The sequence below is a fragment of the Rattus norvegicus genome, chromosome 1 (assembly GCF_036323735.1).
Source record: "Rattus norvegicus strain BN/NHsdMcwi chromosome 1, GRCr8, whole genome shotgun sequence".
NCBI classification, from domain to species: Eukaryota; Metazoa; Chordata; class Mammalia; order Rodentia; family Muridae; genus Rattus; species Rattus norvegicus.
In genome coordinates, this window is record NC_086019.1 from 210162420 (window position 1) to 210178289 (window position 15870).

At 41.1% G+C, this 15870-nt stretch overlaps 1 protein-coding gene across 18 annotated transcripts in view; it reads right to left on the minus strand.

Moving 5' to 3' along the window:
- The window catches only part of Ppp6r3 (protein phosphatase 6, regulatory subunit 3), a 114446-nt gene that overhangs the window by 40026 nt on the left and 58550 nt on the right, over positions 1–15870 (minus strand). For all 18 annotated transcript variants that reach the window (XM_063264253.1, XM_039079308.2, XM_017589247.3 and 15 more), the window contains 2 exons: positions 12237–12350; positions 1559–1688 (listed from right to left, as the gene is read on the minus strand). In XM_063264253.1, the coding sequence (XP_063120323.1) occupies positions 1559–1688; positions 12237–12350 (244 nt within the window). The remainder of the gene's footprint in view (positions 1–1558; positions 1689–12236; positions 12351–15870) is intronic.

Here is a 15870-nt window from a genome sequence, read left to right on the forward strand (position 1 = left end):
TTGTGTACCTCGAAAGAAGCTGAACAAACCACCTGAGACACAGGCAGAGCACTCACATTCCACCTCTCCTATCATCTGCTTGACTCCATTTTTCATTGGTGATGATCTCATCTTCTCCTATTATTCTTATTCCTAGGACTGGCAAGAAGGATGCCACTAGCTATTTAGCTGTTAAAAACTAAAAAAAGTTTCCTAGGGTGAATGAGCTAGATGAAGATGCGGACCTCTAAGGCCAGAGAGAATGGCGAGGCACTCACAACAGCATTGAGTGTCTGAACAAAAATTTAGAAGTTAACCAGAGCCTTGGGGCACTGACTTCAAGTCTTCTGCTGCTGTTCCTCCAAATCATTCAATAGAAAGGGTGGGGGTGTTCTGACATAAGAATAGTCCCCATAGGCTCACATATTTAAATACTTGGTCACCAGAGAGTGGCCATTGGGATTAGCAGATATGGCCTTGCTGGGGTAGGTGTGGCCTTCTTGAAAAAGGTGTGTCAGTGGGGGTGGGCTTGGAGGTTTCAAAAGACCAAGTCAGGGCCATTCTCTCCCTGTCTGCCTGAAGATCAGAATGCAGTTGTCACCTACTGTTCTAACCCTCCTCTCATGATAAAGACTAAGCCTCGACGGTAAAAAAAGACCCAATAAAATGCTTTCTTTTATAAGAGTTACCTTGGTCATAGTGTCTTTTCACAGCAACCAAACAGTGACTAAGTAACAAGACCTCCTACAGAGGTGACAAACTCACACACTAAAGTTATTACAATGTAGAGATAACACTACAGATGACACTGGATCCAAATGTACAGTGTTCAGTTTTGCATACAGTTGTTCTCCCGTGGAAAAGCCACAGCCTGTGTGAGGTCCTTTCAAAGTTGCACACTAAGACCTCAACAGACTATATTCAGTTAAAATGTCATCTGCCTACACTGTCCCCAAGCTCACATGAAGAGGCAACCTCAAAAATCAGATCACAAAAGGTTAACCTTACCTCAAAGGCCTAAAAGGAATATGTTACAAACAGAAAACTTTATTTTACTGATACATAGGAACTCAAGGATTTACAAAACAAGAATCTGAGTTTATTAAGTAGATATTTTAAATTTTAATTTAGCTCATTTACTAATTTAGACAAGGCATATGGATAAAGCCTGGTGGGAGGCACAGTAGTAAATGCTTGTAATCTTATTACAAGGAGGATATTAAGTTCAAGGGCAAAATATATATCAAGACCTTGCCCCAAAAACAAAACCAACCAACCAACAACAAAATATCTCAGAGGCAGAAAAGACTGGTAGTAAACCTTTAAACATATCATGTAGGCTGAGAATATGGCTCAGTGGGCAAAGCATTTTCTTCCAAGTTTCTGAGTTCTATCTCCAGAACCCATAGAATTGAATGGAAGGATATAACCAAAGGAGGTGCACACACATGCACACACTTTTAAAATACATGATATGTAATGCTAATTATGGTCATCGTCATATGTCCAAGGTTCTCAGTACAGTGACTGCCAAAACCAAACCACTGGCTGCCAGTAACACTTAAGACAACAACCCTACCTTGGGTGGCTCAAGCAGGAGTTCATGGAAAGATCCAAGTCTTCCTCGGATGGCTTCTAGAACACTCTTGTTAACTGAACAAGCTGAATGACTCATGCCTGGTGGGCAGATTTCTATATGGCCTTCAAATCTGAAAAACGAATCAAGGTAACTACAGTAATTTTATAATACTAGACTTTATCAACCCTGCAGGCACACATTATGAGTCTGTGTGACAACGTTACGTGATGTCAAAGAGGTGGCCAAGAAATAGAGTAGTAAGACTCATGGGACTGGCCACTATGCCCTGAGAACCTAAAGTGGTTATGGTATCAGGTGAGATATTATGTCACATCTCCAGATCCCCCAGAACCTTCCAATACCCGTCAGTATATCTCTAATTGATCAGAAAATTCATGTTTCAAATGGAAAACTGACCCAGTCACAGGACACATAGAAACACCTGCCATTCGGGAATGCTAACAATAAGCAGGTCCCTGCTTATCCCTGAGATTATTTTTGGGTAAACAACATTGATTTGTATTTAAAGGATTTAATTTATTCTGCATAAAATTCAGTCCTCAATCATACCTTAAAAACAAACAAACAAACAACAACAGAAAACAAAAACAAAGGACTACAGATAGAGTGAGAATCCCAATTCCAGCTGGTACTCTTTTTTTTTTTAACCCTCCCCACAGGTGGTACTCTTATCTACAAAGGCACAGTAGATATCAAGTGGGGAAGGATAAGCCCAGGAAAAGAAGGAGGACCTAGATCAGTATGAAAATGGGGGTACGAAGTTCAAACTAAAAATGTTACATAGGGCTGAAGAGATTTTCAGAGGTTAAGAGCACTAGCTCCTCTTCCAGGGGTCCTGAGCTCAATTCTCAACAACCATTTGATGGCTCACAAACCATACAACCATGTATAATGAGATCTGGTGCCCTCTTCTGGCCTACAGGCATATGTGCAGACAGAATACTGTATACATAATGAATAAATGAGTAAATATAGGAATAAATAAATAAATCTTAAACAAAACAAAAAACCTATGTGGTGACTACTGTAGTGAGACTCCCTGAACTCAAATCCAACTTCTTTATTATCAATTACTTAGTGATCATTAATACAAGAACCACTTGAAGATGTCCCTCCTTAGACAACACTGATGAGTTAGTCCATCAACAGACTAAAAACTATATATGAACTGAGACACCTAAAAAAGTGCTTCTGAAAACACATCACTTGTGGGTGACACTGTGCTCTGAAGGCTGCATTCAGAGACACAATTCCTGAAGAAAAGGGAAGGATGATACCTCTGGCCAAGTGTCAGCTCCTTCAGACAAATGTTACCTTAATCCTCACAGCCTGTGGATGCCACTTGGTTAGGAGAATAGAAATGAAAGAGAGACACACACAGAGGGCAAGATGAGGACAAATGAACAGTGGCCACAGGCCATGGAGTTATCAAAAGTCAAGAGAAACTGAAGAGACAGGGAACTATTGTCTCTGTGCTTCTTTAGGACTGCAGCACTGCCAACACTTGAAAGAAATCTTGAAACTTTGACACTTAGACCTGTTACTCTCAGACCCAGCTCCTGAAACTGTGGGCTGCAACCCAATATGGAGTAATAACGTAATTGACGAGGGGGTGGAGAAAGGATCAAAAACATTTGGAAACAATAAGACTTCTGAACATACACAACAGGAAAAACTAATTCAAAGTCAAAGGTGTTATGAATCTGAGGTGTTTCTTACGGGTCTCACTCACTGTGCTATGCTGAACTCTATATGCATTACACATACCATCACACCACTTAGTAAAGACCACTGAAACATCCTGCCTCAATCTGAGGCTATGGCTGCTATAATGCTTTTTACTGCACAATTTTGTGTTCTTAGACAAATACAACAGTTGAATTATAACAATCTCAGCATGAAAGAATCAAATTGGTAAGTCGTCAGATTGAAATGTGTTAAGAGTGTTTGATATTAAAACTGCTATTGGAGTCACTGACAAGGTTCATTAAAGACAAAGAAACAATCAACCATTAAAATGCTTACTTGGGATTAGAGACAAAGTTTTCAAGATGGTTCTAACTATACTTCTGCCACTTTGTACTACATAGTTAAAGTGGCCTTCATAGCACTGGTGATTATAAAGTTGAACATGCTCTACAACCTACAATGTTGAAAATGCAGCCATGAATTATTTATGTAAAGTGAACAAGCATACCCACCTCACGACGAAAATTTGCTTTCACCTTTAAAAGCAGAATTGCATGTATACTAAAGACTGTTTTATTTATATACTTATATAAAGTATTGAGTAAAAATGTCTTTGCTCAAAAGGGATTATGAGGGGTTGGGGATTTAGCTCAGTGGTAGAGCACTTGCCTAGCAAGCGCAAGGCCCTGGGTTCGGTCCCCAGTTCCGAAAAAAGAAAAGAAAAGAAAAAAAAAGGGGGGGGGGGATTATGAGTGGTAAAAGTTCAAGAAGCTTGACTATAAGCCACCAAGTTTTGGCTTTGTTTTCAGACACAGAAAACAAACGTGGGACTTTCAAAAGTCTGCAGTAGTAATACTAAATATGACTTGGTATATAGTGTCTGCCTAGCATGGAGAAAGCCCTGGATTCAATCCCACTCAAACAGGTATATTGGCACATACAAGTCTGTAATCCACTCTGGATTAGTGGTCAACGGGGGAAGGCTAGGCCATTGTGGTGGTACTGAGTACTATGTGAAGCAGGTCAGTGAGCAGCACTATTCCATGGCCACTAATCCACTCCTGCCTCCGGGCTCCAGCTTAGTCTAAGTTCCCTCAAATGGACTATGATTCAGGATATATAAGCTAAATAAACCTTTTCTTCCCTACGATGCTTTTGGTCATGGTGTTTCATCACAGCAAAATTCACCCTAAGACATTCTCCCACATTGTACTGGTTTTAGAGACATGAATGGGTCATGGAGAACAGCTGAGGCTTGTTACAATGTAGAGAGTTAGAGACCCTGAAAACACAGTACTATGGGCCACCCACCAAGGACAGTGAACAGTTATTAAGTCTTTGGAGCTGTCTTAAGTCTATCAAACATGCTGTGTGTGCTACAGATAGCAGAGCAGGAGAAGCAGGGATAACCATGAGTGAATCCCGGAAGTCAGATAATGAACTGCTGCCACCGCTGGAGTTTTTCTGTGTGCTGTTCATGGCTATATATACCCTGGGTCTGTCTTTCCTACTAGAAGAAGGGAAAAAAAAGTAACTTATTTTGGGTTTTTCAGCAGCTTCTAAAAGTTGAAGTGTGTTTTTATATTGTGACACTCATATTAACATGAGCTCTTAAGGGACAAAGAAAGGTTGAGTTGACAAGGAGTGGATTTGTGGTGGCTAATAACAGTTGTCACCAGACAAGAGAGAACCAAACCCTGAAGAACTGAAGAACTGCCCGTCAGATGGGTTTATGGGCATGCTTCCTTGCATTTTCTTGATTGTTACCTGCAGTGGTCCAAACCACTGCAGGACATACGTCCCTGGGCTAGTGGACTGAGGCCTTAGAAGAAAGTTAGCTGCTGCTGATTCTGGAAGCAACTCAGTAAAGTAGCATTTCCCTGAGTTTCTGCTTCAAGCTCCAGCCTGAGCTCCTGTTTTGGCTTCTCTCAATGACAGACTATAACCTGTAAGATGAAATAAACTCGGGGTTGGGGATTTAGCTCAGTGGTAGAGCTTGCCTAGCAAGCGCAAGGCCCTGGGTTTGGTCCCCAGCTCCGGAAAAAAAAAGAAAAAAAAAAAAAAAAAAGAAAGAAATAAACTCTTTCCTCTCCAAGTTGTTTGTTTGGTCATGGCTCTTGTTACAGCCACAGAATTCAAGCTAGAATACAAGGACTATGATTTGGTGACATGTCTAAGAACTCACTGCCTGGGTCAAATGTTTTCTTCTAGAACTTCCATGGTTTTAGGATTAATGGCTACTTCTATGATACATTTCTAGTTCAGTTTTTCTGTAATCTGAGCCAAAACTTTTTGGTATAATAAGGTCAAATAGACTGTTCCACAAGCACTTACTGAAACTTTACCCTTTCCATGTGCACAGCTTCCCCATCCTTACAGAACCTGGTGTGTGTGTGTTCGCATGCATGTATACACCTGGTTCCAGAGATCTGGGCACCTACTATTTTTCCATTGTCCTGTTTGTCTTGGCTTTGGGGTTTCCACAAAGTTTGGACTTAATTCGAGTTCTATTAGAACTTCTGTTTAGATACTGATGGTATTACCCTACATCTACAAGTCAGTTTGGGTAACAATGACACTATTTACATTGATTAAGGTCAATAAATAAATTTTACATTTTGTTAAGATTTATACATAAATAATTCCTTTTCTATAAAGGATACACTTTAATTTCAAATTCCAATTGCTCATTGTGAATACATATAAACGCAATTCAATTTTGATTATTGTGTTGGCTTTGTATCCTGTATCCTGAACTCTTACTATAGTTGATTATTAGTTAAAACAAGTTTCTTTTTGCAACAACAACAACAACAACAACAACAACGTCGTCTCTCGGCATAACCGTGGCTGGCTATGCCTAGTACTTGGCATATTGTTTAAAATTTGCTCAAACACAATTCTGTGTGATCGATGGGCAGGCAGCTTTGTATTACCCTTTCCTATACAGACGCCATCGTCCTCTTTGCCTTACTATACTGGCTATAATCCTTGCAAAAAGTTTGCTGGTGAAAAAAAAAGAATTTAAAGAAATGATAGGAAGGCTCTGTTTATATGATGAGTTTTGAGACACAAATGAGCCTTGTAGTCATATTATACTTTTAGTATATATTATTTGACTGCTACAGATTTTGCTTTAGGGGCATGTACAAGCATGTGCATGGAGAACAGAGGATGTCTGGTGTCTGTATCACTCTTTACATTTCCTTGGGACAGGGTCTTTCACTGAACTTGGAGCTATGCTGTGAACCAGCAGGAAGCCCAAGTGAGCCTCTGTCTCTGTCTGCCCTAATACTGGGGTTAAAGGATACTCACTGAGTCATCTCGAGGGCTAATTGATATATTTGGCCTATTTTTTAAAGGAATTTTCATCTAGTTCTTGTGTACTGTTGTTAATGTAGTATCTTATTCCCATCTACTGCAGGGGGTTTCAAGATAATGCTGGCTTTTTAACAGGGGTTTGCAATGTATTCCTTCTGTCTAGTGATATATCTTTACTTAGAATGCATTTGTTGCACCTAACTCTATAGACAAGAAATGCTCTTTGCTGAAGGGTTTAACACAAACTTAGATCCTCAATGGCTTTAAAGTGGAGCTATCTAATTCTTAAGTAATCCTCTGCAGGCTTTTCCCTTTAGGAAATTTAAATTACTTATACAGTACTAGCTTCTTTTCATTCCTTCCTCACATGAGGAAGATACCAAATAGGAACTCAACCACAGCTCCCCTATGAGGTAGAGGGGTGTGTGTGTGTGTGTGTGTGTGTGTGTGTGTGTGTGTGAGAGAGAGAGAGAGAGAGAGAGAGAGAGAGAGAGAGATGTGAGGTGTGCACTATACATGTGTGGAAGCCAAGGGACAACTGTAGGAGATGTCAATGTGGAACTCTACACTGAATAAACCCTGTTTATGCTCCTCCCCAATTTGGTTTTTGGTTCATAGTATTTTGTTGCAGCAAGAAACCCTAGCTAAGACAAGTTGGTATCAAGAGTGCGGAATTGCTGGTGCCAGACCTGACCATGCTATGAAGATGATTGTGGAAGAACTTTGGAACTTGTATCTAGAAAAGCTACTGAGCGTTGAGAGCTCAGTGTAATGTTCTGTAGGAGCTTAGAAGATAATAATGATGAAAACAATGCCAAAAAAGGAGGCCTGGCTTGTGAAAGCTTCAAAGGGAAGTTTAAAGACTCTTATCAAAGCTGTTTGCTATTATAAATTAAGAGTCTGTCATTCTAGCCAGCTGAATCTGAAGAGTCAGCTGTTATTAACAAAAGTGAAACCTTTGTCTTACTGGGACAACTGATGCTGGTTAGTTAGAACTAAGAAATTAGCAGTGGTTGAAAAGAGATCAGCATTACTAAGGTGAAATCTCCTAGGAAGTGTTTCTTGAGAGCATACACAAGCTATGTCTCTGGGGCAGCCAAGGTTCAGCTGGTCTTTGTAGTATGTAAGAGTTGCCCAAGTGATACTGGTTTTGAAGACATGAAGAACCAGGATGGAAGGGGTCTTTAGCTTGAGAAATTGAGGCTTGGCACCAATTAGAGGCTATTGATTAAACTGCACCGCAGTTATAGAAGGGGCCCAGCAGTTTTGGAGATGCCAGTAGTATGGGATGACCACCAAGAACAGCACCAGCAGTGGAGTAGAGCCAGCTGGAGCCTAGAAGACAAGCTGTATGTGTTGCAGAGGGCAGAGTCAGAGAAGTGATCCAAGCTCTTTGGAAGAGTCCATTAGATTCTGAGTGAATAACAGGTAATTCGCCATTGACTTATTTATATTGTTGGAGTTTGTTTTTGCTTGGTTCAGATTGTAACTGTGCCCTGATTCTTCTCTCCTGAAGATGTTTAATTCTGATTTTTACAGGAGCCCACAGATGAAAGACTTTGAACTTTTAAAAAAAGATTTTAGGATTTTACAGAGATGGAATATTTTAAGAGACTGGTTTTTCTGTTGTTGTTGATTTTTGAGACAAGAGTTTCTCTGTATAACCAAGATGCGCACCATCACACCTGGAAGACATGAAATTTTGAATTTGTAAAGACTGTGGGACCTCTAAAACTATCTTATGTTTTTAATGTAAGACCTCAGGATGATAAGAAAGAGAAGATATGGCTTAATAATGATGCATTTATATGTCAAGTTGACAAGGGGTCATTTGTGTTGGCTACTCTTACATCAACTTGACACACAAAACTCGAACTATCTGAAAGGAAGGAACCTTAATTAAGGAAAAAAAAAATCCTCCATAAGATCCAGGTGTAACGAATTTTGTCAATTAGTGATAATGGAGGAGGGCTCATCCAACTGTGGCGGTTCCATGCCTGAGCCGGTGGTCCTGGGTTCTATAAGAAATCAGGCTGAGCAAGCCAGGAGAAGCAGAATAAACCCTTTCCTTCCTAACCTGCTTTTGTTGCAGCAATAGACACCCTGACTCGAACACCTCTCTCTCTCATGCCTTCCTCCCTTGACTACTTACTCAGTGTCTCCTTACTCTGTGGGACTTTCAGCTGCTGTCTGTTGACTGGACTAGCCCTTTCTTCAAGGGAGCTTTGGATCCTTTTATTGGAAAAAGGGGTCAGAATCCAAGATTTAGGCACTCAAGATTTGTTCCTGGTGCCCTGTCAGTTACTGCTGGGTTCTCGGTGAGCAGGCAATGTTTAACTATTCCCGCTTCATCACTGGTCATTATTGCTTTCCTGTGTGGATTCTCTCAAATGTTGGTGTCTATGGTGAGGGCTGAAGGCTCTTCGTTTCTGTTTTCATTTCTTGCATCTTTTTTTTTTTTTTTTTTGTTCTTTTTTTTCAGAGCTGGGGACCGAACCCAGGGCCTTGCGCTTCCTACATTTCTTGCATCTTCATACAGTCTCCCATCCCTTTACTGAAGCTCTCTGCTTACACACTGCCCACTTTTCCACAGCTCTAAGATAGTAATTGTATTTACTAAATTCCCTTTTTCTGACAGTGGTAACATTTTCTTGTTACTGTCCTTTCTCTCCTAAGTTGGTTGGGGCTCTTTTCCTCATATCTCTTGGTGGATAAGTGCATCTTGTGTGGGAGTAGAAACTTATCTGTGACGTATTTATGGAGTAGATGTCTTTTTCCCTGCCCCTTTAAGGTGTCGTGCTTGACTCAACCTGGTCAACAGCTGAGTCACACTCCGGTCTTTCGTTACTTTGAATATATGGTTAAGGCTTGCGCCCATAGCTGAGACCTTTCCTGTAAGCCTGCTCCTTCCACACACTAGGCTTACCAGCCTTCTGGCAGCATTCCACTGTTACTTGTTAACCTGCACTTGGAAACTTGGAAGAGAGATGGAGTGAAGGGAAATGCCTTGGCCTTGGCACCCTTACCAGCTAAGAGTAGGGCTTTCTTGGTGATCCTTTCCCTGAATCGTGGTAGAAAAAAACAAAAACAAAAACAAAAACCAGTTATCTCAAGTGTTCCTGTCTTTCCCATTGAACAGAAGAACATTTTTCCTCTTTATTTCCTCTTGCTAAAATGTTATTCATTGTATCCTTAGCGTTTAAGGGGTAGCTTCTTTTTACATGGAAGCTTAAGCTTCTGTTTAGGAGAAAGGACAGAGAAGGATCCTGATGAATATACAGTGGTTACCCCCACAAGGTGCGCTCCGCTGCTAAGGCCTGCAACCACAGTGGGAGGTGTCTCCTACCTTGCCTGCTTGGCATGTTTCTCCTAAAAAGGCTTATAGGCATGAACAAAACACCAACGTCTGAGGTCTGTTGTGGTACTCCCTTTCTTGCTCTCTTTACCTTCTCAGGTGCTTTGAAAATTATCTAACCTGCTGCTACTCTAATACATAAGAAGCCTGACTCAGAGTAAAAGGAAGGCTTAGCAGTTAAGAGTGCCTACTGTAACCCAAGCTCTATGCAATTCAACACTCTCGACTGGCCTCTATGGGTGTATTCACATACACTCGAACGCCTAATTTAAGAAACAAAAAACAGAGGCTGGAGTGATGGCTCAGGAGTTAAGAGCACTGGTTTGCTTTTTCAGTAAATCTGGGTCTGATTCTTATTCCCTGCATGACAGCTCACAATCATCTGTAACTACAGTTCCAGGATCGTTTCTGGCCCAATCAGGCATTGTATGTGCATGGTACACAGACATGAATGTAAGCAAAACTACCCATACATATTTAAAAAAAAAATCAGGGTTGAAGAAATGGCTCAACAATTGGGAATGTTGAATGCTCTAGTCAAGGACAAGAGCTCAGAGTACACCATCCATGTCGTGTGAATTAACACACATGGAACTCCAGCTCCCAGGGATCCAACATCTCTGTCTGGTCTTCATAGGTACCCACTGGTATCTACATACACACACCACACACCAAAAATCTTGAAAAAGCAAAATGAAAACATAACTGAATCACTGTGTCGTTCACATAAGGGAGCACGGGGCAGATGTGCCTAGGATGCACAGATGTGCCTAGGATGCACAGGTCAGGAGCTGTAGTGTTCACTCACACCTTATGTTTTGAGCTCTGTTAACCCACCTGGGACCTAGTCCAGGTTTCAGCTTATGAACTCCTAGCACTACCTTTCTCAGCTGTTAACACAGCAGCAAGTTTCCCATCATGGGTCTTCCTGTGTACTTCCTTGGCCCTGATGACAGGATAGCACAAGGCAGAACACAGTTCCTCTTCTTATCTCAGACTCTGCCTTTACAAATGAACCTCCACGCAATCTGCTACTCTTCACAAGAGACACTTTCCTCTTAGCCAGACACTTCTGAGTCTGATTAACTCTTTCCCTGGGATTCAGAAGTCTTCACCAGGATAAGGTGAAAATCCAAAATCTAATTACACCTTAAAGGTTCCATCTTGCTCAATGTTTAAAAACAAGACCTCCTTCACCAAGGGCTTCGTGTGCCTCTCCTTTGACTGCCATCATGGATGCCTCCTTTAAAATGATGCGGGTGGTTATCCCCTTACATCTTCTAAAAGTGTGTACTATTCCTTGGGTTTCTTTCTTTCTCAAGACAGGATTATTAAGCCAGATGGGGAAGGTAGGAAGGCCCTGGGGCATGAGCTATAAGATAGCTGGCACGATCCATTAATACCTTACCTTGCTGCTTATGTGATTTTAAAATACAAATTTCTGGGAAAGAAGGAGAAAGGCAAATTCCCCACAGCCTTCCATTATCATGGAGACTAAGCTGGGCATCAGCAGGGGCCAGGTATTTGGGAAGTGGGGCTGGTGAGACTGCCTTCATTATCACCCCAGAAACCTACATTTCATCACTAAGAGGAAAAAGAGACACCCTGGCTGCCTGGAGACTTTGCTTGCCAGCTGGGGATGCCCCCCATCTCTATGTCACTTGCCTCACTGGATAAATCCAGTAAGAACAGGCAAAACAACAAAATCTCTGCAATATCCTCCAGCGCTTACACTAGATACAAACTGTAAAAGACAACATGAAATCCAGTGGCTTACTGAAAAAACACACCATATTCATGATTATGAAATAGAAAATTTTCCTTAAGGCCTCAGGCTTCCTATTCATCTAGCCTCTGAAATGCAATACTCTCATAGTGAGACCCATCAAACAACAGAAGTTAGTCTCAAGAAGGGAATCTGGAGATAAATGACACTGCAGCCAGTGCTTGACTGTGAGAGGTTATCAGCACCTGCCAACTAGGATACCCCTCCTCCATCTTCATAAGCACACTGCCAGACAATTGTCTGGGCCACTGTCCATGTTTGGGATTTGCTCACCTCGAATCCACTAACAACAGAAAATACAAAAGTGCTGCCAATAACCTGTTAATCAAACCATGGTGCTCCCATAAATAAAAATATTATCTCTACAACAGTAAAATCCAGCAGCACCTATCTTCAAAGGCATGCTACTATTGCTCACCCGGCAAGAATTTAACTCGGCTTTTAAGGCACCTAAAAGTAAAACAAGATAGGTCATTTGGTGAGATTAAAAAAAAAGGAAAGCTTACGTTGGCCGTCGAGTCTCAAGTAAAGTCAGCAAAATCTGAATTGCACTGACTATGGCTGATTCATTCTTCTCCTTGTGAAAAATATTTGACAGAAGCTGCTCAATAATTTCTTGCCTGAGAGGGGAAAAAAAAACAATAGTCAAACACTGACTGCACTGTCATTTAACAATAACAACTAAGAAGATCCAACCCAAGCCCTATCAGCATTCATCCACACGTGGGCATGTCCTGCTTTCTACTTTAAATATCACTACTACAATGACTCTCCTTATGTATGTAAGTTTATTCCCTTTAACAGAGTAAGGGGTGACCCTGTTTGCCTTGGTCAGCCTTGCTGATAAGCCACAACTTTTCCAAGGTTAGGTGTGATCTCCTACTCAAAGCAGGGTGGTGGCCATGGTGACTGTCTGACAGTAATGTAAAGACTTAGAACTTATCACTTTCACAAAAGGAAAATCTTTCCAAAATGACAAAGTAGAACCCACTCACATTTTTCCACACAAGTATGACAGCTGTTTGACTACCAAAGATCCAAAATAAGTCAAAAAGACCATAATCCACTGACTTTTACTCTGTGATTCTCAAGTGATAAGTCAGTATAACCTTCCTCATGCTAGGATCATCATCCTGTGGTGACCCTGAACCATAAAATTATGTGCACTGCTACTTCATACTGTAATTTTGCTATGGTTATGAATCATAATGTGAATATCTGATATGTGATCCTGATAAAAGGGTCATTTGACCCCCACAAAAGGGTTTTGACCCACAGGTTGAAAGCTACTGGATTAGAGATTTGGAACTATGGTTCTGGCAACTGTGTATTTCCCTGATGGACCTCCAGCTCAACAGTGCTGATGTCTGTCCCTATCGTGCTCAGAGACTGCAGGGCACTCACCGCAGCAAAGTCATGCTTTCAAAACCACTGACATCTACTCAAAGGCAATGGCAAACAAGCCCTAACCATCTCACAGCTATATTAACCTGGAATTCTGTCACACCAGGAACATTCTTATGGACAAAACAATGCAGTAACCAATGAAAACTTACAATTTAACAACACAGTACTGGTGTCACAGCCAGAGTTTTATCCAAACACTACTATCCATCACCCAGAAGAGACCAGCACCAAGAACAACAGGATGGAACTTGCCACACAAGGTGAGGGACACCTTTCAGCCTCTAGATTAGGAGGTGCTTTCTGACACGGTCCCATTCCCCTTTTAAAACACAGGTAATGTCAACCAAGTGTCAGTAAAAGTTACTTTGTGTGAAGACATCTAGATGATTCATCCCCTACTCTGGAACAACGGCTCCTTCTTATTCAGAGTTTCCTTTTTGTAGGGTGGTCACAGAAAGACTCACATCTATAAAACTGACTCAAAATAACAAAAATTCTGAGTTCATTACTATATATATTTGAGATACAGAGTACAGCCCAAAGAGAAGTATTTTAAAGAAATCTTCAATTTCAAAAATTTCCAGGGCTGGAGAGATGGCTCAGCGGTTAAGAGCACCCGACTGCTCTTCCAGAGGTCATGAGCTCAATTCCCAGCAACCACATGGTGGCTCACAACCATCTGTAAAGAGATCCGATTCTCTCTTCTGGTGTATCTGAAGACAGCTACAGTGTACTTATATATAATAAATGAATAAATCTTTAAAAAAAATTTCCAGAGATACTAGCTAGAATGCATTTAATTTAGGCCCAAACTTCCTCCTAAACTCCACGTCTATCAACTCAAGATTTCTTTCTTGGTGGTACTAGTCTCAAACACTCTTCAACTGCAGCCACTCAACCCACTCTTCCACCTGAAACACACATGCACATGGGTCATTCAACACTCAAATGCAGGCAATTTTTTATATGTCTCACCAAAGACTGACACTCTGATAGACTGTTATATAGTCTTTATAGTAACTAAACTATTTGATCATTAAATATTGACAACATGGTGGTTTGAATAAAAATAGCCCCGTAGGCTCACAGAAGTAGCACTATTTGAAAGGATTAGGAGGTGTGGCCTTGTTGGAGGATGTATGTCACTGAGGGTGGACTTTGGGGTTTCAGAAGCACAATCCAGGCCAAGAGACTCACTTCCTGCTGTCTATGGATCTACATGTAGAACTCTTTGCCTGAATGCCGCCATGTTCCCTATCATGCAGAAAATGGACTGTAAAACTGTAAGCAAGCCCCAATTAAGTAATTTCTTTTTTAAGAATTGCCATGGTCACAGTACAGTGTCTCTTCCCAGCAACAGAGCACTGATAGCATACTTTGATATGTTAGTGAATATATTAACCATATATGTGGACTAAGGAGTATATTTAATAGGTTTTCTAAGTTCATGGCAGCCTTCTATTGCTGTATTTCCTCAATCCATAAACAACAAAAGAACTGGCAGCACAAAGAATAAAAGCTATTTAGCGGGTGGGAAGAAGCATTCCTCTCTCTCTGCTTCCCAACCACATGCAACATAACCAACTACCTGCCTCATGCTATAGACATCATGCTGCCAGAATGGACTGTCCTTCAAAGTGAGAGCCAAAGTAAATCCTTCATTCCTTAAAGGGGGAAAGGGGAGGAAGGGAGGATGGGGGGAGGGTCCCACTCTAATGTACATTGGCTTTTAGAAGGACACAGTGATACCACAAGTCGCTGACTCACCTGGTCCACGTATCTGAAGAAATCCACTCTAACATTTATAGATATAGATCATGACTGTATACTTATCTTAATTTCAGAAGGACTAAAGTTAGAGCTTGAAAGTTAGATGCAAGGGCTCTGGTGGCCCTGCAGAACTCAGAGATCACTGTTGACCAGGTAGGTAGGCTGACTCTATACTAACCACTTACCACATGTGGCTACTACTAACAGAATATAGCTCACTGACTTTGACATATTCTAACCATAAATGCCGGATTTCAAGACTCCACATTTAAAAAAACATTAAAACTATATGTTGCTTTGCTGTGTTTCTATTGGACAGTAGCTTTCTAAACTATATAAAATTTCTCAAACTCAAAACAGTTTTTTTGGTTTTATTTATCTAAGATAAGGTCTTACTACGTAGCCCAGGCTGTCCTAGATCCCAAAGACTGGCATGCCTGTGCCTCCCAAGTACTGTGTTTAAGGCATGTGTCACCATACCCAGCCAAACACTCAGAATTTTTAAATTACAGTTTTACACAGTTCAGTCTAGTAGAAGTACCTGATGTGGAAGATCTTATATGTTTGAAAGGAGTGCCTATATAAAATGAGACATAACACCAAAACCCACAGGGTTTCCTTTGGAAACAATGCTGGGACTACAAGTCAGCTTTCTTATAGGACAGTTATAGCAAGCTGCAACCTCCCCTGATTTACAGACACTTTGGCAAAAGATACAGAAAGCCTCTTTACATTGGAGGACTACAAAGGGACACACAACACCATGAGAGACAAGCCAAAAACAATAGAGTGAAGGAGACCCCCATTCAATGTGCACTCATTTCAGTTGTTCCTCCCACAGAGAGACTGCTTTCTATAACACTACTTTAACAGTGTGGACACACTCAACAACATACCCATGTTAACAACCAACATTCTTAGTGAAAATGTAAGAATCCTGGAAATCAGAACAGCAGCCCATCC